Source organism: Aspergillus eucalypticola (genome assembly GCF_003184535.1).
Source record: "Aspergillus eucalypticola CBS 122712 chromosome Unknown BO83scaffold_20, whole genome shotgun sequence".
NCBI classification, from domain to species: Eukaryota; Fungi; Ascomycota; class Eurotiomycetes; order Eurotiales; family Aspergillaceae; genus Aspergillus; species Aspergillus eucalypticola.
Genome location: NW_020290294.1, coordinates 113,194 through 134,761, shown reverse-complemented (window position 1 = coordinate 134,761; position 21,568 = coordinate 113,194). Strand labels below are relative to the sequence as shown.

The 21,568-nt window shown below is 52.2% G+C and overlaps 8 protein-coding genes across 8 annotated transcripts; 3 read left to right on the top strand and 5 right to left on the bottom strand.

The window, feature by feature from the left end:
* Positions 1-24: 24 nt before the first annotated feature.
* BO83DRAFT_380140 (SCO family protein) lies at positions 25-1,303 on the bottom strand. Its single transcript, XM_025531683.1, has 3 exons — positions 754-1,303; positions 319-643; positions 25-250 (listed from the first exon to the last, which is right to left on the bottom strand). Exons 1-3 carry the CDS (start codon positions 1,213-1,215, stop codon positions 129-131), a joined length of 909 nt encoding a protein of 302 aa, XP_025385861.1. The 5' UTR covers positions 1,216-1,303; the 3' UTR covers positions 25-128.
* A 438-nt stretch (positions 1,304-1,741) lies between these two features.
* BO83DRAFT_450207 (uncharacterized protein) lies at positions 1,742-5,243 on the bottom strand (the record flags this gene model as incomplete). Its single annotated transcript, XM_025536793.1, has 3 exons — positions 1,742-4,175; positions 4,524-4,562; positions 5,228-5,243. The coding sequence occupies 3 exons, from the start codon at positions 5,241-5,243 to the stop codon at positions 1,870-1,872; spliced, it is 2,361 nt and encodes a 786-aa protein (XP_025385860.1). The 3' UTR covers positions 1,742-1,869.
* Positions 5,244-8,337: 3,094 nt separating this feature from the next.
* BO83DRAFT_87796 (uncharacterized protein) lies at positions 8,338-10,240 on the top strand. The gene has a single exon (XM_025537673.1). The coding sequence runs from the start codon at positions 8,444-8,446 to the stop codon at positions 10,136-10,138; it is 1,695 nt and encodes a 564-aa protein (XP_025385859.1). The 5' UTR covers positions 8,338-8,443; the 3' UTR covers positions 10,139-10,240.
* Positions 10,241-11,981: 1,741 nt separating this feature from the next.
* On the bottom strand, positions 11,982-12,611 carry BO83DRAFT_274824 (Yae1 family protein; the record flags this gene model as incomplete). Its single annotated transcript, XM_025527068.1, has 1 exon — positions 11,982-12,611. A coding segment is annotated over one exon (630 nt), but the record flags the coding sequence as incomplete, so codon positions are not given.
* Positions 12,612-13,108: 497 nt separating this feature from the next.
* Positions 13,109-14,219, top strand: BO83DRAFT_380137 (uncharacterized protein). The gene has a single exon (XM_025531682.1). The coding sequence runs from the start codon at positions 13,219-13,221 to the stop codon at positions 14,104-14,106; it is 888 nt and encodes a 295-aa protein (XP_025385857.1). The 5' UTR covers positions 13,109-13,218; the 3' UTR covers positions 14,107-14,219.
* Positions 14,220-14,942: 723 nt separating this feature from the next.
* Positions 14,943-17,201, bottom strand: BO83DRAFT_418825 (SD08430p). The gene is made up of 2 exons (XM_025534844.1): positions 15,459-17,201; positions 14,943-15,407 (listed from the first exon to the last, which is right to left on the bottom strand). Exons 1-2 carry the CDS (start codon positions 16,847-16,849, stop codon positions 15,068-15,070), a joined length of 1,731 nt encoding a protein of 576 aa, XP_025385856.1. The 5' UTR covers positions 16,850-17,201; the 3' UTR covers positions 14,943-15,067.
* A 607-nt stretch (positions 17,202-17,808) lies between these two features.
* Positions 17,809-18,955, top strand: BO83DRAFT_342099 (uncharacterized protein; the record flags this gene model as incomplete). The annotated part of the gene is made up of 2 exons (XM_025528646.1): positions 17,809-17,915; positions 17,967-18,955. Coding segments are annotated over exons 1-2 (1,038 nt in total), but the record flags the coding sequence as incomplete, so codon positions are not given.
* A 494-nt stretch (positions 18,956-19,449) lies between these two features.
* BO83DRAFT_390762 (uncharacterized protein) lies at positions 19,450-21,051 on the bottom strand (the record flags this gene model as incomplete). Its single annotated transcript, XM_025532874.1, has 2 exons — positions 19,450-20,100; positions 20,149-21,051. The coding sequence occupies 2 exons, from the start codon at positions 21,049-21,051 to the stop codon at positions 19,450-19,452; spliced, it is 1,554 nt and encodes a 517-aa protein (XP_025385854.1).
* Between the last annotated feature and the right edge of the window lie 517 nt (positions 21,052-21,568).

The window sequence follows — 21,568 nt, the reverse complement described above, 5'->3', positions numbered from 1 at the left end:
CGGTAGGTGAGTGCACTTGGCAATAGAAGGTAGCTGGGTGGGCAATGCTAATTGACAGTCTTATTTTACAATCACAGAGTAGGGTATTGTCTATGATACACATCGAGGCAGGCAGAGACCATCACCACTTAGTCCTTCTTAAGGGGCTTGCCCTCGCGCTTCCAGTCATTGATATGTTCCATGATCGTCCTCGTGGCCGACTCAGGCGTATCCTGACGACCGATGCACTCGACGAAGTCGTTATCGGGATCTGTCAAACAAATTCAGCTTCAGCTCAAGTAACCCCCCCGCCCCAACGAAAAGGAAAAAGGAACATACCCATCAGATAGAAATAGATACTATGATCGACCAAATAATCCTCCCCAGGCTTAATATCCCTCGGGGTACTGAAGTACACCCGATACTGTTTGCAAACATGCTTAACCTCATCATACGTTCCCGTCAACCCAATAATACCAGGATGGAACTCCTTCAAATAAGCGCGCAGCACTTCAGGCGTATCTCTGGCAGGGTCACAAGTAATAAACACAGGCAAGAAAACATTCTCGCCCTTCGTAGCCTCCTTCACCTTATCAATAATCTCGGCCATCTTGTCCAACTCGTCGGGGCAGATATCAGGGCAGTGAGTGAATCCAAAATACACCTAAACCCCCCAAACCATGAACAATTAGCCCTCAATACCCTTCATCGACCAACCAACCGAACCACCAAGAAAAGGAAAAAAAGAAAAAGATGAAAAAGAGATATACTCACAAAACTATACCTCCCCTTCAAATCCTCCGCCGTAAACTCCTTCCCATCCAAATCCTTCAACGTAAACGGACCTCCAACCTTCGGCTTCCCAACCCCCTTACTCATCTCCGCAATGCGCTTCCTCTCCAACCTCTCCTTCTCAACCCGGAAGTAAATAATCATACCACCGCCCGTCAAAACGAACAGCAGCGCCGCCTTCCACGAGAACGGACCCGTCGAGTTCCGCGCCTTCAATTGGCCCATTGTGCGCGCGCGAAGACAAGGCGGAGAGGTCGAGAAAGAGCGGCGGAGTAGTAGTCCTGCATTGTTGTTGCTGCTGCTGCGGCTGTTGATGTTGGTTGCTGCTCTGAGTTGCGCGGAGAAGAGACCGGTCGTCTTTGCGGCGGTGTGTTCAATTGGGGATAGGGCGGAGCGAGAGGTCCGTGTGAGGATCCGGCTCATGGATCTCATTGTTGATGCCATTGTTGTTGTTGTTGTTGTTGTTTGCCCAGGTTGGGGAGGGGGGCTGGTGCACGGATTTTCTTGCCTTGAGGTAGGTAGTGGTTTTCGGAGTCCGCGGCGGAGGTTTGGATGTTCGAGACAGCTCGGTCCGGAGGATTGGTTTTCTGGATGGGGTTTAGTGTCTACGCCTTAGGCATACAGGGATTATTTTCGTGTCACGTGTATTTTGGTGCGGGCTAAATGGGTTATAGGACTTTTTTTCATTCATTTATAAAATTGGATGCAACCCACGTATAGGGCTTTAATTCCATGGTTGAGAAGACATTAAGAGTGGTAAAATTACAAATTACAGCCTCCCCCCCTGTCCAACGACGCCCGTCCTGTCCAATGCACTGCGCGAGGGGAGCAGAGTCGTACATGCTTGCTATGCAATTTATTGCTCGCCGGGAAGTATGGTAGCCGAAGGAATCAGGACACGCAGGTTGATATAATGGAACAATAAAGTAGAGAAGTAGAGAAACCGATGGAGCGAAAACGACAGGTGGTATTTTGACACGGTTCGTGGCGTAATGACAATGCGAGACTTGGTATAAACGAAAAGAAATGAAGCAAATGCATCTTTTGCCCCCCGAAGGATGTTGAAAGATGGTATGTACGGAGGAAGTCGGGAGTATTTCACTGTACACTTCGACTGGCTAAGCTAGCCCGACTGGGAGTTGTCCGTGGTTCCTCTTCTTCGATTACATCGCTGAGGCGCGTAGGATGACGATGGCGCGGGGTTACGGACTCCCAACCTGTCCCTACACCCCATCCCGAGCCGCTATAATCGACAGACTGGGTGTAGCCTCCATAGAGAGGTCCGGATGTTGTGGGCATAGAACTGGGTGGGTATCCGCCTTCCTCTACTGACCCATGCTCATACTCGTCGCTCGCTTCGGACATGGCAGGTTGGTAAGCAGTTGACTGGCCCTGCGGGTTGCGGCGGTAGCTGCTGCCGGCCTCTTCTTCTCCTTGTTCGCTACTAGCAACGCTGGGGCCGTAGGAGCGGTCATCATTCTCGGACGTTGGCCGAGCTGGATATGCGGCACCCTGCTCGTAGAAATGTCCAGGATATTGTCTCTGAGCTTCCGGAGATGATGATGGAGGTTCCTGAATGGGCCTATGCCCTTCCACAAAAGGATCGGTGCCGGTTGGGGATGCAGGAGTTTCATAGTATTGACCTTCCGTCACCGCTGTGGTTCTCGGGGCGCTCTCACCACTTGCGTATGGGCTTTCTCGGGTTGGCGGGCGATTGGTATTATGCCGACTGGCGGGGCCTGGGATCATCGGTACGACCTGTACGCCTCCGACTAATGTAGGTTCTCCATTCCGGAGGGATGTAGTGCGGTCGCGTTCTTCTTGTTCGCGCCGACCCAATTCTTCCCATGCGCGGCGGGCCTCGTCTTTGGAAATTTGCAACTCACGGCGCATTTCTTTCAGCAGCTCTTCGGCGCGTGACTTGTCGCTCTCTGCTTTCTGCAGTGAAGTGAGAGCATCAGACCGAGCTTGTCTCTCAGTCCTAACCTGCCTCTCTAGCTCCGCTAACAACTCTTTTGAGCGTTCTTGTTCAGCACGGGTATCGAAAAACCAACGCTGGAACTTGCGCTCCGATGAGGCCCGCAGGCGCTGCAACTCAACCACGGCATGGAAAAGATTGGCACCAGCGGCAGAAAGGTCCGTCACCTGGCGCGCCATTTGCTGATTCAGAGGGTCGCGCTCGAGCGCTTCATTATTCTGCTCCAGCTTGCGAATCCAGTAACCAGTCAAGCCCTCCCAATGGGATGAGAGTGTTTCCCATCGTTCGAAGGCGTGAGGGAACGGAATTCTACGAGATTGTTGCTGGCCTTGGGAACTTGGCTGTTCAGACGCCGACTGAGCTGGCTGCTTGGACCACCCGGCAGAGCTCTGCGGGGCAGCCTGGGGCTGTTGAGATGCACTGGGCTGCCCAGCCGAGGTAGTCGGCCTCAGAGGTCCATGTGCACCACCAGTTCCAGGGATAGACGCAGAGGCTTGGGGCTCTGGTCGTTTCGTCGTTGTGGAAGACCGCTCTGGGATTTGCGTCCTTCGTTGCGAAGTTCTGTCACCGGCAACGCCAGCAGCATAAGCTTGACCGGGCCTAGTCTGCTCCTGTTGCTGTCTGCGCTCGATGTCATCCTGCTCCCGATCCCTCGCCTCCTGCTCTGCTTTCTTGCGAGCTTCTCGATCCCGGCGTTGCCTCATGATATCCGTGGGCGTCCGCACACCACTTGCAGGGTGTGGGTTGACAGGGACCGGGCCTTGAGTGGCGCGAGTAGATCCATTCTGAGTACGGCCATTGGCTCCAAAGCCTGACGGACCGGGGGCACCCGCGACGTCAGACATGGGCGCATTCACTTCTTCCCAGTCTAACGTAAACGGAATTGGTTTGCGAAGTGCTTCCTCCAAGGTCCAGAGAATAGCAGATGCGGTGCGCGGGGAGACACTGGTTGTCCTATGGGGCCAGTACGATTCACCTGGTCGCCGGGAGGATTCCTCTTCCGAGTCGGCCTCTTCGTCGTCTTCTTCGGTTTGCGCCTCAGACAGTGCTGGACGCAGAGCAGCGAGACCACTTTGGTGTTCCGAAACGGGTCGCACGACCACCGGTATAGTCTGTTCTACCTGAGATGGCCTTCCGGAACCATATACGGACGGAGGTCGCTGGGAAAGTCTGGCTGTTCTCCGCAATGAACGAGTGCTTCCGAAAGCGCTCGAGGGTCGAAGTGACGGATGATGGGTAGAGTCAGGAAGGACACGGGAAGCAGCCTGCTGCTGGCGTTGCGGTGAAAGGGTCGTAAATGTTGTAGGGTCGTTAACGTCGTAGGTCTCGTCAAAGTCGGCGCGATTGCGATGAGACACCGCTGAAGATGGAGGATGCTGAAACGGGATATGCGACGACAACGTGGGTGCGAATTGGGATTCGGCCCCTACAGAATGGGACCAGGAACGAGAGCCCTGCAACCAGACGTGGGTTTTGACAGCGTGTCAGGAGAAATATGCACAGCTCCAGCAGTATCTAGCACTCTTCCAGCACACAAGATGAACCCGCCGCTGTGTATGTCCGATGGGTTGGCACAAAGAATGCTGCACAGTGGGTAAATTCATTCGAAACACGACAGAATAGTAATGGGGCGCGTGGAAGCAGTTCAGAGCGAGCCACGCAAATCGAGAGTGAGAGGGGATTTGAAGGCAGTGGCTGGTCGAATAGGGAGACGCCGTCGCAGAATTACGATGGCTGGGAATCGGGGAAGACAGTTGCAGCGACGGGATCTTACCTGTGCCAGGAAGCGCCCTGCAGACCGCAACGAGCACCGCTAGAGGCTCGTAGCAGTCATGGAGCAGAGCAAGAAAGCCCAATGGCTCCCGCGGAGGATTCAAGGCCGGGTAGCAGCGGTCTGAGTTGTATGAACAACAGCTAACTGTGAGGCGGGCGACGGAGGGTAGGAAAAGGAAGGGAAATTGAAACGGGAAAAGATCGGGAAAATCGACGAGGAGCGCGTTGTCAGTCACGCCGGGCACCAAAAAAAAAAAATCCACCCTCCCGATCGATGAGGAAGACTGATTCTCTGGATCTGCACTACCACCCCCAACTGCACCGGATTCAGTCTCTGATGTTCGTCGCAGGCACTTAAGAAGGATGGTTGACCCGCCGATGGCCGTGATTCACAACACTGCAGGCCAAGATATTTTTTACCACACGCCTTACCTTCCCACCTTCAATTTACAAAAGGTCGCACAGATAGACTACGATGATTCAGATGGTCCGTTGGTTAGACAACAAACCAATTGTCTACCCAAGGTGAATCAATTGGTTTCGATTTAGGCAATTCATGTCTCTCTTTGTCTTCCGAAGCCCTGTTGCTCGTCGGGTTATAGCAATGAAATCATCCATCGAACGATTTTCCTGGTCGTTCGCTCTCCCCTCCACTTGAAAATGGACACTGTGCTTCACAGTACTCTAAGATGATATCAAACCCACTCCATATGTATTGCATCATGGCCCCGTCGGAAAAGACATATATATATATATAGAAACCAACGCTAGTCCAAGCTTCGTCGTGTTAATGGCCCAATCCCTAGCGGGTGTGCTGGCAATTCCTGATTGGGGTTCAACTTAGTTCCACGCCATGATTAGGTAGCTGCCAACTAGCACCGCCATGTACCTGGCCAGTGGCCCAGGTACTGAATCAGGTCTCTGGCAGACTTTCGGTAGTTCAGGCCGTCATTTCTTGTTGGAGAAGCCTCTGAATCTCGAAGCCTAAAGGAAAGAGGCCCCTTGATGATCTGTGCTAGAGTTTTCAGAGCCTGGATACGGCCAGGGCCGGCTGTCGAATCAACTCCACTCTGGGTCCATCTAAAAGCACAGACCCGGTGGTGATGACGATGGAGCGTTGGCTTATTTCTCCACGGTCGCACAATAAGCCGTACAACCACACGGAAAATATATCAAAAGGATTTCTCGGAAGGGGAGTAAGTAAATGTGATAAATCAGTTCTGTCTCGTTTCCTACGAGACCAGAGCCATTGCTGAACCAGGGCGCCTTGGTTGAGAGGGGCTATAGGTTCTATAAAACAGGATTTCGGCGTTGATCGTGGGGTCCCAGTGCAATTTCAGCCTCTTGGTGGAAATTGGACCTGTGAACCCTCGGGGTTATAGCTGAAGGGTTAAATTTTGCAAAAGGACGAGCAATAGGCAAGGGCCCTTCTGAGTCGGGTATTAATTGAGTTCAAGGGAGGCAATCCGTCCGACCCGGTTTCAGACCTGTCGAGATTCCTTGCAGTAAGTCTCACCACTCTAAACAAAACAGCCACTCTTGACTAGAATAGTTACATAACGTTTTCTCGAGCTTCGGTAATGCTTGAATAACATTCAAATCCGTTTATACATCCAATTGATGATGTTTCGGCAATGATTCAGAAGTCCAGCGGGGAGACAATCCAAGGACAGGGCAAATAGTGACTGTTATTGCCTGCGCAAAAGTAGTCAGCTGAGCTTGATCCCATGCAAGTAAACGAATTCTAGCTGCTCAAGGATGCGTCAGGATCGTGCGCCTTCATCTCGATTTGCCCGTGAAGAAGCATCAATAAACTATGCAAAAGAACTCCGGGAGGCGTCAATAATTATGACTGGCAAGAAACGTTGGCGCTTCTTCGTTAACATCCATATGGGGAAACTAGAGCCAGCTTAAAGACCTTCCCTATTACACCTACAATGGCCTACACACAAAACATTTCTCACTACACCGAACTGGTGTGCAAAAATGATCCCAATGCATGACCGGCGGAGCAGTTGTGGGAGAGATGCATGAGTAAATGCAAAACCGCATCGTCATGCACAGGTCCGGGAATGCGGGCCATGCAACTTCGTGCTTCCCCGACGGTCTAGATGCCTGCTGAATTTGTACGACAAAGTCTCGTAAAGCCGAACTGTCAGTCACTCGAGCCGCCACAGGCCCAAGGCCAGAGTGGCCTGACTCAAAGTAAACGCAAATGGGCATGATACGATCAGTGATCAGTCTAGACGAAACGAGGGCATGGTATGGATGGGTTGATAGAAGATGCTTTGCCAGGCAGACAGGAAAGATACAGCGTGGTTGAGTTTCCAATGGCATGCTATGGGGCGGTTTTACTCTTGTGGTGAGGGTAACGGTTTGCAAGGACAATTGTTGCCGATAGATGCACATTATGCCAAACCCAAATCTCAGACGAAAGAAACCACTTTCACCGACTTCAAGTTCAGAAACTGGCTGGTTCAAGGACAGGAGCTAGGGAGTCTATTGCGGTAAAAGAGCCAATATTCTGCAGACCTCACAGCAAGGACTTGAGTACCAAGTCCAGCAGAGCGGCAAGCCAGCCGTTTCGGAAAATAAATGCGTGGGGGGCAAGACCTTCTTATACCCAGACAACCACCTCTTAGAAAACGACTAAACTCAATCGATCAATTACACCGGAAAGATCCCCGGCCTTCCAATGCCTGAACTGCAGTATCCGCAGCAACCTGGAATTCTGGAATGCGGGTCGTGGCATGATCTTTGTATAGCCAATTGCCAAAGACTAGTTGCGTCAGATGGGATCTGCTCAGACCTTGAGCTCTGGCACTGAAAAACTACGTCGGAAACTTCGACTAAGAAGATAGTTTCTTTGACAATCTGATCTAATTATCGCTCGAGGTTAATGAGCGGAAGAATGACCCGCAACAAAGAGATGGAGGTCACGGATGACAAGGCCAGACCCAAAGATCGGCTGCCGATCGGCCACCAGAGCCGTGGTTGAGTCCGGCATGTCCTGCCTCTACTATCCGCGACCACCTCTGTACTGCTTCCTTCTTTGAGACTATGTTCCTGGGAACAGACCCCAGCCTGTATCCACGGCTCTGGAATTGCCGGCATAATTCAGAACATTGTCTACGCAGGTTCCTCGAAATCGCACTGACAGCAAAGGCAGGCCTCATTCAACAAGGACCTGTGGTATCGCTAGCCGCGCTTACTAGCGGGACAATCATGCAGGACCGGTCGACTGTATGCATGCAGGCCCTATTTTTGCGCTGCCAAACCTGAACATTGGGAGTAGATAGCGGATGATAATGGAGGCACGCCCCTGGGCCTCAGCTGACAAGCCCGCAATGCTTTCGAATCGCAACGCTGCAGACAGCGATTGTTGACGTTATACCATTCTCAGGCCGAGTCTGAAACTCCAGGGAAACTGCACAAGGTTATAATGCCGAGTCAGAAAACCAGGACCCCGCGTCAACAAAGTTGCGGATCGGGATTCCGGGGCCTCCCTTGCTCCAGCGTCTATGGTCTGCCGCCTTGCTGCACATCCCCCATCCCTACCGAAGGAGACCATGTAAGGTCCGATAGGTCCTCAGAGTCAGTGCGCTCGGACGTTCGAGCTTTGTTTACGCCTTTCTGCATTGGCATGCGCCGGGGCTCCCCCCTCGACCTAGCCACCATCCAGCAATGGGGCTGCCCTAGGCCAGGATAGGCATCACTGTTATTTTTGGGGAAGAGATGTATAAACATATCCCCTCCGCCCTTGACCCTTTCTTCGTTTCTGGCCATTCCCATTCCTTCGTTTGTACCTAGTCTCTCCTTTTGAACCTGTATGAACTGCATCCGTCCCTTTCATTTCTGATGAAGTTTCTGCGTGTCTGAATGCACCACATCAAATTCACACCGGCGTCATAATCATAGCCCATGGCTGACGGACATCATCGGCCTCCCGGCGAATCCAACGCCTTTCATAGCTGCCGGAACCGATCACAGACTGCAAGCATTCTGCCCACAGCTACGCCGCCTAGGAAGCGGGCATCATCATTCTATACTGTTAGAGGGCCAGAGATTGTTGACGAGTCGACACCTGATCCATTCTACCTGGAGCATACTCCAGGAGGCGCCTCTCCCTGGGGCAATCGTCGACCGGGTAGTCGCGATGTGAGAGGCAGTGAAGAAGGTAACCCGTATTCAATGATATCCTCGGTGTATTCCCAAGACATTCCCTTTGCTGTCACTGCACGCGGTGAATCTGCGAGATTGCGATCCAACAACAACCGATCTACCTTGTCTGTGGTCGAGCTAGAACATCAACTTGGTCTTCAGCAAGTTGCATCATCCCGTCCGTGGGGAACAGCCTCTCGGCATCACGACCACAGTTCGTTCAGCTCAGTGCAGACCGAAGCTACACCAGACTTGACACCAAGCAGCTCCTTCTCATCCAATTACTCTGCTCCCATCTATCCTGACAACTCCCTCCCCGCGGTAGAGTCTCTGCCAGTGCACGCCCCTCCCATCCCGCCCAGTCCTAGGCACAACGTATATCCTTACTCGTCCACTCCTTTGAGCCAGTCGCAAGTAACTTTGTGTACACAGCCCTCCACGCCTGTACGACAAGGACGACCGCATACAGCGACGCCTAACGCGTCGTCGGATACCCTGGTCATGCACCAAGGAGACAGTCACGATCCTCCCTCCCATCGTGGGAAGCCATTGCCATCTTTACCTAATGGAGCCCGGAATGGCATTGCCCATAGCGGCAGGAAGGGGCCCCCTCCACCAATCCGGCCTCCTATTGCTCCGTCAATGATCTCTCCCCCGTCTCGCATCAACCCCGTGACTATGGAGCCACACGCCACTCATTTTGAGAAAGCAATGTTCATATCTTCAAATGATTGTCCGAGTCCTGTACCTAGTCCCGGTCCAGGGTCGCCCTTGCTTGAACGCTATCCCACCGCCAGCTCAGCGCGTGATCGTCCATCCACCTCAGCGTCACGACCAGCTTACTGCGAACAGTCAGTCTGGGAATCCGACTCGGACACCGAGTCGGTCGATCCCAAGTCGCTGTCCAAGAAGCCAATGGACAAGTTGAAGAAGGTTCGCAGTCGAGTGCATCTAAGGGTAGCCAAGTCGGCACCAAAGCTTCAACCTCCGCAGACACCCAACAGTCAGCACAGCACTCATTTAGAGAAGTTTTCTTCAATGCCCGATCAGCCCCCAGAGGATCTCTGCCCGTCTCCCGCGCGGAAAACCGTCAAGGCGCGGTCACGAGAGGCTCTGCGGCCAGCGGCTGAGACCTTGCGACTGGTTGCCCCTTCTACGACTTCTCTAGTACCACCGCAGTCCAGACGCGGCAGCGGTCAAGCGCGCACCATTGACATTGACCGAACAACTGCAGCTGCGATGCAAGCGAAGTCACGACGCCGACCCCGGTCTGACTCGAAGAAGTCACTTTCTCCGGAGCGTGAAAAGGTGTGCACCCTCTGTCGCGAAGAGCGATCCGACAAGGCCATCCTATCCCTGGCACGACCTCCACTCTATAAACGGGTATGGGAGTCATTGCGTGTGCTGGGCTGTCATGGCGACATTACACCTCCTCGGTCCCGCAGACCCATGTAGTTATTCCCGATCCTTTTTATCTTCTCATTCCTGTTCGAAAACAAAAAGTCCTATGCGGCGTTAAATGATGTACGGCTATTTGCTACGATCTACCAAAAACCACCCTTACGGCCCTGTCCGACGATACTGAATGGATCGCCATGATTGATCTAATGTTTATGACGCTGAACGCAAGAACGACCCGCCAAAATCCCCTACCGGCGGATGATGACAATCCACATACATATGATGGATGCGCGGCACCATCCATGCCCATGTCCAATCAATGACCTGACGAGACGAATATCCCCTGAGATGGAAATCTCACCGGTAGTCTCGAAACGATGCAATGCAATGCGAACGCGCTGCGATGATTCATGTAACGATGAGGCAACGAACTGATTACGATAGTTGGACTCATGCCACTCTTTTTTCTCACTTACTTACTGATTTATGCTGATGCCTGTCTGTATTTGTGTCCATCATGACACCCATTTCCTTGTCTGTCTGTTCTATCTATCTATCTACTGTCACTCGTTCCTAACCACCCACACTCGCTCACTACCCACTATTGCTTGCAATTGCCCGCACGGGCGCGCCTTTCACTCACTCCATACTACATCAATTACTGAGCTCTTCTCATACTATACCATAAACATACATACCTTTTACAATAACAAAGAAAACCACATTCACCACACCCAATGAATACCACCATTCCTCACCGTAGCCATCCATTCATACCTCATGAATTGATCGACACCATGTCCTCTTTCCCAATACGAACAAACCAAAACAAGCGGAACCACAAAGGCCCAGATTCCTACCCTACTGGAAAGAATTCCCATCGGCATGTGTGGGGGTTTTTCCAGCGAGGGGGTTCCGAAGTGAAAACACGGGAACTAGTCTACTGTATTCAGTCCCTGGTTTATCCATTCATTCATCCCTTGGAGCGATGCGATGCGATGCGATGCGACGCGGCCGCGGGCTAGCTCGGGCTTACTAGGGATGTTCCGTTCCATCCCTTGAAGAAATGAGGGAGGATCTGGCTAACTACTGACTGAATTTTCATCTGTGACTCGCGTCATGAAACCGGTTTTCGGTGGACTCAATTTTTGTTAGTTTAGTATCCGTACTTTTGTGCAATTTTGGTGTCGAATGGTTGGTTGGTTGGTTGATTGGTTGGTTGATTGATTTGGGTCTTGTGCATTAAGGTTTTTGTCTATCGTATCTAGCTAGGAACTTTCTTTGTATAGATGGGATGGATAAGTGCGACTTGAAACACCACTCACTATTTCCGAACACCCTAACAAGACCATGTAGATAGATAGTATCTGTCTTCTGCTCGGCAAAACTACATACACCCAACGTAGTCATTCCACATCCAGCGTGATCTAACCACCGCCCAGCCATAGCTGCACAAAACGCCATGCAAAGTCCCCCCTCCGTACCTTGCAGCCACGTCCCGTCTCGACCATCCGGCCATTCTGTCCTGCCGTCCCGACAGCAAGCAGCAGGGGGAGGAGCTAGCCAGCCAGCCAACCAGCCAGGTAGCCATCCCGAGACCAGACCCCGACGTATGTATGCAGTGCTTCAAGACTGCATACAAGCCAAGACTGCCTGCCGGCAAACAAGCAAGCAAGCAGGGAAATTCCGGCTGCTGTGTCTCCTGGAAAAAGAATCCAGGCTAGGCTGACATGGCCCCGATCCTCTAGTTGAATCCCGACAGGCGCAAGGGCCCGCCAGGAAACAAAAATGAGAGGTGAGAGAAGGATAAAAAGTACCATCCACAATCACCCATTCAGCTCTCCTCCACATCTACCTCCTTCCCCTCATCAGCAGCAGCAGCAGCAGTAGTAGTAGTATCCTTCATCTCCAACGCATCCATATTCTCCTCCCACCTCGGCACCCTCACTCTCTCCTCCCACTTCCCTATCGCCCCCTCACCCTGTCTCCCCAATCTAATCTCAGCTTTCTCCCCCTCCGAAATCTCCCTCTCACTGATCCCCTCGAATACCTTTCGCACATCCAACTCCTTCACGGCCTGTTGGTACAACGCTAGTATCTCCGCACGCTTGGCTTGGCGTTCCTCGTCGGTAATTGTAGGAGTAGTAGTAGTAGTAGTAGTAGTAGAAGTGGCGGTGCCATTGGTGCTGGTAACACCCTTCCGACCACCCGCCGAAGGCAGCTTCTTCACCACGGCTTTCTGGCTCTCGTCGTACCCGCGTAGCACGCCCTCGAGAATACCGAGGATAGTACCGGCGCGCATGCCGAGTTGGGCGCCGATGGGAAAACCGGCGTCGAAGCCAGCTTGGACATGAGAGGTTTTGGAGGCGCTAATGCCGTCGCGGTAGCCGGCTGTGACGTGTTGGCGGCGGAGGGAGGGGAGGTCGGAGGGTTCTGTAGTGGTGGTGCTGCTGGAAGGGTGGGGATGGGAGTGGTGGGTTGTGGGTGGGGGAGAGGATCCGAAGATGTCGTCGAGAGTGGACATGTTGATTTGTTGGTTTATTGATTGTAGATGTATGGTTTGTGAATTGTTTGTATGTAGAATAAGGAGTGGTGATGGTGATGGTGGTGTTGGTGTTGGAGAAAAATTTGGGGCGGGGAAGTCCTGAGATGTGAGATGATCGGCTGGCGGGGTGGGTCGGGGTTGGTGGGGTTTAATCTTTATCTACTACAGCGATATCTAGAGGGCATGAGCTGGTCTGATAATTGCAATAGATTATAAAATGGAATATCGCTATGATTTGGGCTTATTGATATACTAATATCTGAAATATTAGGTAACTGTGTTCGTCTATGGTATATCCCCTCAGTTCATCCATCAGGATCGGACTAAATCCTTCAACACAATCCTAGCAATAATAGGCCAACTAGCGGAAACATAAGGTCATACGACCGAGTCCATTTTGGAGCCTAATTCTTGAATGAGTGATCTACAGTATTTATATTCGGTAGCTATCTACTAGTCAACCCAACTTTCTTTATCCCCATTGACTCTATATATATATATATATATATCCTGCACACAACCACTCCAATTTTTACCTATATTCCTCTTCTTCATTACTACTAGGAAACACCTTCAATAGACAAATACAATGCGCCCCTCAACCCGCCTCCTCATCCTCACTACACCCCCCATCATCCTAACCTACACCACCCACCGCTACCTCTCCATCCTCGAAGCCAAATATCCTCCCATCGACCCAACCACCACCACCAGCCTCGCTCTCCGCACTCCGAGCAACCCAACAACCCAACACTGTCCCGAAATTGACGTCTACGAGGCCAAACACATACCAGTGAAATCACTTCTAAAGCGATACTCTACTCTTCTCCAATCCAAGCACACCAATACCCATGACTCCACCACAACCAACAAAGCAACCCTAACCAACGCCTGGATCCTCACCTTCCTCAACACCAAACCCCTACTAGTCGAAAGCAGCCTCATCGGCTTAATCAAGAATAAGTCCTACAGCCCCGGGGATACGGGCGTCACAGACCCGGAGTTCATACCTACATCGATACCCACAGACACATCTACATATATTTCCACATTCAAATCGATCTTCATCACCCCCAAACCCCAAAATCCAGCCTACTACCCAATAGAACAAGAAAAAAGAAGCGACCGCTCCCTCCTCAACTCCGTGTTCACAATCCAACAAACCTCCCCCACAACAGGCCTCCTACTCTCATGGCACATGCCCGACGAACCGCGCCTCTTCTTCGAGAAAATCGCCCGATGGGGATACCCCTGGCGACTGATGAGCGGGGGGCGGCACGAGCTTAACATCTCAGAGGTATATATATACCAGGGAGAAGAAGTAGTCGATGTACGATTCGCCTCGGCACATGACTATCAAATCATAAGTGACGAAGAACAGAAACAGAAGATAATTCCTGCTTGGGTGGGGAGGTTGCATCGCGGGTATGCGAGGGCGTTGGTGGATTGGGCTGTGAGGGATTTAAATGATGCTTAACTGAGTTGGATGTGTGATCTCCCGCTCTGTATGTTATATACCATATTCATATTTAGTAATATCTAGTATATATATATATATATATAGATGCATCTCATCTCATATAATATCACCACAACATAACTGGCAATCATCTACTCTGACAGACTAAAGAGAAAGGGAGGTCAACAATCTCCCCCATGCTCCACAACCCCCCACCCCAACCACCCCCAATACTTGACACAAACCTCCCACCCATCGCGAATCACCTCTACCCTTCCAGTGCCATTCCCGCTGCTCCCACATACATCATACAGACATAAATCGTATGTCGTCGCCCCGGGACTTTTCCACGAGAACGTGTCCACCGCGGACACATTCACGCTGGAATCGAGGGTCTCGCATCCATCTGCTGTGCCTGACACGCCTTGCCGGTGGAAGAGGGATAGCTCGAAGCTGGTGGTGTTGGGGTCGCAGCCTGGTGAGAAGAGGCGGAGGTCCCACTGTATACCATTGTAGTGGGATGATGTTAGTGGAGGGGATATCACAATTTTGGGGGAAGGGAAGGGGGGCGAACGTTTTTGTAACGGAGGGTTTCTAAGGAGGAGGTGTATGCTGTTGGGAGGAAGAGGAGGGTGGTAGTGGTTAGAGTGGGGAGGAGGGTGAACTTCATTTTTGATACTAAGTAGTGATAATCACAGGAACTATTCAAAGGAAGTCAGAAGAAGTAATATGGGAGGAGGCTGGGCTGTCTATATTTATATCATACAGACAGACCCTGCAGATCAGGCACGCTAGTGCTTCACATTTCCGCCAATGCAGGGATCCGGACCAAAAGAGCGAACGAACGAACCATGGGCTCGCTTACCCTCGCACAAAGTGTCATCTGGATACTCTCAACGCATCCGTCTGATTCTTCATTCATGTCTAGACTCTTGAAGGTTTTATGCTATATTTAAAATACATCGTGGAAACGGACTGGCTAGTGTCTGCCCGGGGTTAATCTCCACGCCCGGAGTGGCAGACCCTGCAGTTTCAAAACAGCCGGCCGGATGAAGAAGAAAAATGTCACTACGCCAATCAACACACACAGGATGTTCGTCGTGTAGTATCCGTCGTGTTGGACGTGGCAGGTGCCTCCTCCGTTGACGCAGCGCGTCCGGTCTGGCTCTAGTGCACATGAGAAGGCCTCCGTGACGAGGTCACCTTTCAGTGTCTCGGACGGAGGTGGCACCGTTGGTGGAACACAGGTTGCCTCGGTGAACATGTCCACTAGCTTGAGGATGAAGTATCGAGGGAATGTACCGCCCAGGTTGGAGACACTGTTAGATGATTAGTAAAGGTCACTTGTAGGGTAGAGAAGTACGACTTACGTTGCGAGCATTGTCATGTAGGTACCGCCAATGCTTGGGTCGGCGATGCGCGCATGGAATGCACTCACCGCCACAAACATCACCGTGTTCATGAATGTCGAAAACACATGCTCTCCAATCACGGTCAGTAGGTACCAGAACGGGACCTGCTCAGCCGACGGGAAGATCATCACCGTGATCTGGGCCAGGACGGCTGCCGCCAGTCGTCCGATGAACGCCCAGCACCACAGCCGCATGGGCGTGTACTCCGTCGACCACTTGCCAGCGTAGTATCCCAGCCCGATTTCAAAAGGAAAGTCTATCAACACCACTAGCGCCATGTTGTCTTGGCCGAATCCCTTGTCCAACAGCTTCAGACTTGTTACGCCGTCGTTGGCTTGGAAACCAATCTTGGCGATCAGATGGACCAGGATGATGGTGTGAATGTTCTTAAGCTTCAGCACATTCCACATACTGCGGTACACGTCCATGATGCTATCGCGTTCATGTGTCCGGTCTTCCTTCTTCATGACGGCCAGACAAGTCGTAACAACTAGATAAGCCCAGCCCCAGAACTTCAGGTACGTGCCCAGCGACAGCAATCCACCTTCCGCAGGAACGGCCCGGAACCAGCGGTTTGCAAAGTCGGCCGAGTTGAAGGCCAAAAACACAGTGTAGGACAGGAAGTGGCCGGCTGTCAATCCCACCGTCTGGGCAGTCGATGCGTAGGAGATATTCGGTGGCGACATGAGGGTAATTGCCCATCCATCGACCGCAATATCTTGCGTAGCGCAGAAGAACACCAGCAAAAACCACCAGTATGTAAAGTTCCAGACGCCAGCACCACCATTGGCGCCCGCCTGCTGCATCATCTCTTCAATGCGTCCGCCGAGATAGATCATGGCCAATCCGGCGATGACCTGGATGGGTGTGATCCAACTCTTGCGCCTGCCGAACCGCCGGCTCCAGATGGCATCAACGATAGGGCTCCAAAGCAGCTTCAACGAGTAGGGGTAGGATGCGAGTGAGAAGACACCGATTTGACCGTACGACAGGTACGGCTTCAGTAGGAAAGGGACGGATCCGGTGGCCAGCCCCATGGGGATACCCTGGAGGAAGTATAGCACACACAGCAGCAAAAAGTTTCTCCGGTCGCTGGCGGGCAGATTCGCGAAAGAGGTCGTCGTCATGGCGGGCGTTTGCGGGGTCATTGGAGGATCTTGGTCTAGAGTGAAACTAGGACGTGACATGAGGCGATTCGCCCGAGCGGACGTAGACTCGACAGAGGTGTCCCTCTTTCGCATCTCGATGGAGGAATCCATACTGTCGCTCGCGTAGCCGTTCTGGCCCGTCGCTATGGTCAAGGAGGGCTTGGAGCGGCGTTTCAAGACCGTGCGGCCTTTGCGCTTCATGGGTGATCTGCCACGATGGGAGGGAGCGTGCGGGTGTCGTGAGTGTAGAGAGTGACTGGGGGAATCCGGATCAGAGTCGTCGGGTTCAGATGGTGAAGGCGAGAGAACGGCGGAGTGTTCGGGCGATAGTCAGAGAGGTGGTCTGTGTAATGTAAAGGATGGTGGTGTTCACGCGTGTCGGTGCTGCATGCTAGAGACTGGAGTTCCACCTCCTGAGGACGATCCGCTGCGGAATGACGATGTTCGTGGGAAGAGTAGGGATCCGCAGGGTCATGGAGGGAGGAAGAAGCGGAGAAAGGGGAAGACGGGAAGAGGGAGACGAAGGAAGGACTGGAACAGGCCGGGATGAGGCATCCATTCGACGTGGTGGAGAGAGGCGAGTGAACTTTGAGGCAAGCTGGCCTCAAGCGTCAAGCTTGTTTGTCCACAGCTGCTTGGCTGGAACCGGCGATGGCTCCCTTGTGATTGGCTGTGGTCAGCCGTCATTATTAATGTTGCGCATTAAGGGCCTGGCGATCCCCTCCATGCGTGGATTCTTCAGATGCTGATGGAATTACTTAGTACCTTAGTAAAGAACTCGTGCTGGGGTAATCCTGTGTGACAACAGAGCCTCCAATTATGACGACTCATCGCTACAACTTATTATCCTCTCCACCACAAGGTTCAATACTTATATATTACAGTAACAATAACAACTCTATTCAACATACACCTCAATAGCCTATTCAGGGATAAACATTCAAGTCTCCTCCCTCCCCCCAAAAAGCAAGGACTAAGCAAGTAGCCAGCCGACCCAGCACGGTGGATCACAGACCAGGATACAATTTCATCCGCCAATCGAACTGCAACCTTGAAAGGAGCCGCGGGACCGGGACCCCCCTCACGTGATGCAGCTCCTGTCAACAAACACCGCCTATCACCATCACCAAACATAGTAGTCGTATCTATCTCCGCCCGAGCTCCATCACTAAACCCTCCACCACCCAAACTACAAACAACATCCCCTATACTAACAAAATGGACACCGACGACCTCGACTCCGAAATCTCCTCCATCCGCGCAGAAAGTCCGTCCCCTAGTCCCCCACCCCCAAACAACCAACTAACCCGATCACTAGTCCGCACCCTCCAACACCGCCGTCGCATCCTAACAAGCAGTCTCCTCTCCTCGCGCGCACTGCAACGCCTCTCCAAATCCCAACCACCAACCCTCACCTCCCAACAACAACCACATCAACAATGGACCGACATCTCCCCCCTAATCCAAAGCACCTCGACGCACGCGCAAACAAACCACCACCGCATCGCCTTCTCCACAACCACCTTCCCCTTCACTGACCCCTCACCCACATCCGAATATCCCAACCTCCTCGGCATCCGAATAGACATTTGCGCGCGCGACGGAACATACACGAAACCATACTACATTCTCCTCCGACGGTTATCCCCCAAGACACCCCAAGAAGGAGGGAAGAGAGAAGTGCGCGTACATAAACATACCGTTCCGGCGGTGGTGGATATGAGGAAATTAGAGAGGGTGTTTTTACCGGCTTCAACCGCTCTGAATACTTCCCAGGATGGGGAAGACGCGATGATGGACGAGGATCAGGAACAGGAGCGACAGCTCAAACCATGGAAACATGAGACGCGCAAACAGGATCTCAAGTCCTTTGTACGGGAAGTGCGCAAGCAGCTAGTCGTGTGGCATCTACGGTGTGATGCGGTGCGCTATCTGCGAGAAAGATTGGGTGTTGTGAGACGCGGGGTGAATGATGATGATGCTATCTATGAGGATGATGAGAGGCCGTGGGAAAGGGATATTCTTGGACCTAATGCTTCTACGACGGCTGCGACGGGGGGTAGTGGTGCTGGGGAGGAAACGCGCATAGCGAAGAATGAGTTGGGGATTGTCTCGTTGGCGCCGACGGCGTTGGAGGCGGTTTATGTGCGGATGGAGTGGGAGGATGGGCGCGTGGGGAGATTCAAGATTTCTAATACGGGTGTGGTGGAACGGGCGGTCGTGATTGGGGATAGTGGGAGAGATAAGCAGACTGAGGGGGTTATTACGGGCGGGGATGGGAGGGTTGAGACGTTGTTGGAGAGGTTGGGGAAGAGTCGTGGAAGTGGCAGGGAGGTTGGATCTGCTTCGCCGGTTTCTGATGTGTGATCGATTAACTGGTTGGTGCGATTTCGTGTGTTTATTGGCGTTTACTGGGTGCATGACTAGCGAGCTGTGCTTTCAGATACTCCCGATTTCGTTAGAATTTATCCTTTCATATTTGGACTGACTGTCCTATCAAAAACATAAAGCAAGGTCTATTATAGAGAGGAATATCCACTATCAACGCTATGCACATGAATGAACCTGTATAGAAGCGGCTGTCGTATATGATGCTGGATGCTCGCTCCTGAACGACACCAGGCAGCGACAGAAGAAGTGTAACGAAAGGCCAAGGAGTGACAAGAAAGTAATTAATTACAAAAAAATGTAGAAAGTGTAGTGAGTATGAGACATTAGTGTAGTAGTATATAGGAACTGCATATATGCATGATGAGACCGAGGGAAAAAGGAAAGGGTATCACTTAGGCATCACATCGTAATCAAAGCACCTGTCCCCCTCTCTTGTGGTGCACCGGTCCCTCATCACCGCTGGCAGATCCTGTCTGGTCGGTCACGCAAATGGCCGAGTCGCGCGTTTCATAATGCGAGTCGCTGAACGACAAAGGGGGCAGCGGCCCGTACGGCTGCCCGTGTTGCACTTCCAGTTTCTTTCGCAAGATGGCTTCTTCCAGGGTCCAGCGGTGTCGTAACCTCGACTTTTTGGCGTCAAATGCTTGTAACATGTCTGCTTCTTCCTGCTGATGCTTCTGCTGCATCCGCGCAAACTCCAAGGCATGCTTGTCAATCAGATCATCCAGCTCTCTTTCCATTCGCGCGATGGCTTCCTGGAGTCGCAGTTCTTGGCGGTCGCGCAACACCTTGATCTTGGCTTGATGCAGTTGGTCCATGGTGTTGTGGTCGTGGTACTCTTGTGCCAACTGAGCTTTGTGTTGCGCGGTGAACTTGCGACTCGGCACTGGGTCTGCTTTCGATCCGGATACGGGCGATGGCGGCGGGCTCGAGTTGTTAAAGAACCCTTCCATGTATTTGATGCGCGTGCGCGAATTCAGTTTCGCGCGTTCGAATTCTCGCATTTGTTCCATTTCCACTGTAAGCTGTCGTTCCTCCATGCGGATGGCATCGGCCGTGTTCTGCAAAGGTCAGTAACTATGATACAGCCATTAGTAATAGTGACGAACCTTCTCGCGCTTCTTTTCCTCCGTGCGCTTGTTCTCTGCAAGCTGGTCCGTAACGATAGACTGCTGTCTCCGTCGCAGTTGTGTCATGAATGCATCCTGAAAAGCAGTATGCCGATTCATCTCCGCTATGTGGGACTCGCGCATCTGGCATAATTGTGTATCATCCAAGCTTCGCTGCATCGATTCATTGTCGAAGACAGGAATCTCCAGCCTGAGAACCTGTTTATCTTCCTCGGCGGAATCGTTATTTTGTGCTTCCGACGGTTTCGACTCGATATATACTCGGTCGACGCCTTTTTCGCCTTTAGCGACGGTGATCTGCGTGGCGGGCGGGAGGAGGACGGGGGATGGCGATCGCTTCTTCCTAAAATGGATCTTCCCGATTGCCGACTTGAGCGTTGATTTTCTTCTTTCCCTTTTATCCGCGGAGGTCATGCTAAACATTGATGCACGGTTCCCGGGTGGCCTAGCGGCTAGGCTATCTATCCCCGGCGCCAACCTTCCCTCAAAAGAGCTATAAGATGTCGGCCGAGTAGACATGGACGCGAATGACCGAGTGCTGCCAGCCTGGACAGGCTCGGAAGCGACGGTAAAATCGGAGAGGGACGAGGCAAGTTGATCGATATGCGGCGGGGTCTCGAGGGACGGAATGGCTTCGTAGGTTGAGTTGCGATCGGTCGAGGAGCCGGAGGATGTTATGGGAGATGACAAGTCCACCATACCGGAGGCAATGGATGCAGCCAGAGATGCCGCCACCTCGACTTCCGGCACCTTTAGCCCCAGTTGACGTGCATCCTCCACCAATTTTCGTTGTCGCGCCGTTTCTGATTCCTCGGAAGGTAGAAGAAGAACTTCAGTGCGGTACCGAGACTCGTCGAGCTCGGTGAAATATATCGGCTCCATGATGCAATTGGCGATGGGCGGGATCGTTAATCACACATGGAGCACGTATCCCGGCAAAAAAAAATTGACACTAATAACAATAACGCCGATAGGCAAGTTCGAAAATGCAGAAAATGGGCAGTACGAAATGATAAAGTAGAAAAAGAAAAGGGGTTCAAGTATCAACGACGCGAATCGCGAGACGCTAGAAGGCTCGTCCACAGTACTAGAAGCACGGTGGACGAGATGGAGGCGCTCAAGAGCAGCATCCGACTTGCGGGGAGGGGCGAACTCTGAAAGGAGACGGGATGGGAGAAGGAGAGGGAAAGGAGAGCGACTCGTCGACTGAGGACGGAGGAGTCCAAAGAGAGGGAATGAGCTAATGAGAGAGAGGATTACTCTGCGGCGGGCCAACAGCGAGCAGCAGAGGCAATGCGACAACCTGATTTGGGCCTCAAGTTCGTTATTGTTATTATTGCGACCCACGGCCCGCCTGACCGATTCTTCCTCATTAAACGTCGGCGGAGGCCCAGTGGTA

What these genes read in the sequence shown, in the direction of transcription:
- BO83DRAFT_380140 (XM_025531683.1), bottom strand. Translation starts at nt 1,215, where the DNA reads ATGGCATCAACAATGAGATCCATGAGCCGGATCCTCACACGGACCTCT. An exon ending in TGAAGGGGAGGTATAGTTTT is followed by an intron (nt 644 to 753) that starts GTGAGTATATCT and finishes TGGGGGGTTTAG; the next exon opens with GTGTATTTTGGATTCACTCA. An exon ending in TATCTATTTCTATCTGATGG is followed by an intron (nt 251 to 318) that starts GTATGTTCCTTT and finishes TTTGTTTGACAG; the next exon opens with ATCCCGATAACGACTTCGTC.
- BO83DRAFT_87796 (XM_025537673.1), top strand. Translation starts at nt 8,444, where the DNA reads ATGGCTGACGGACATCATCGGCCTCCCGGCGAATCCAACGCCTTTCAT.
- BO83DRAFT_380137 (XM_025531682.1), top strand. Translation starts at nt 13,219, where the DNA reads ATGCGCCCCTCAACCCGCCTCCTCATCCTCACTACACCCCCCATCATC.
- BO83DRAFT_418825 (XM_025534844.1), bottom strand. Translation starts at nt 16,849, where the DNA reads ATGAAGCGCAAAGGCCGCACGGTCTTGAAACGCCGCTCCAAGCCCTCC. An exon ending in TACATGACAATGCTCGCAAC is followed by an intron (nt 15,408 to 15,458) that starts GTAAGTCGTACT and finishes ATCATCTAACAG; the next exon opens with TGTCTCCAACCTGGGCGGTA.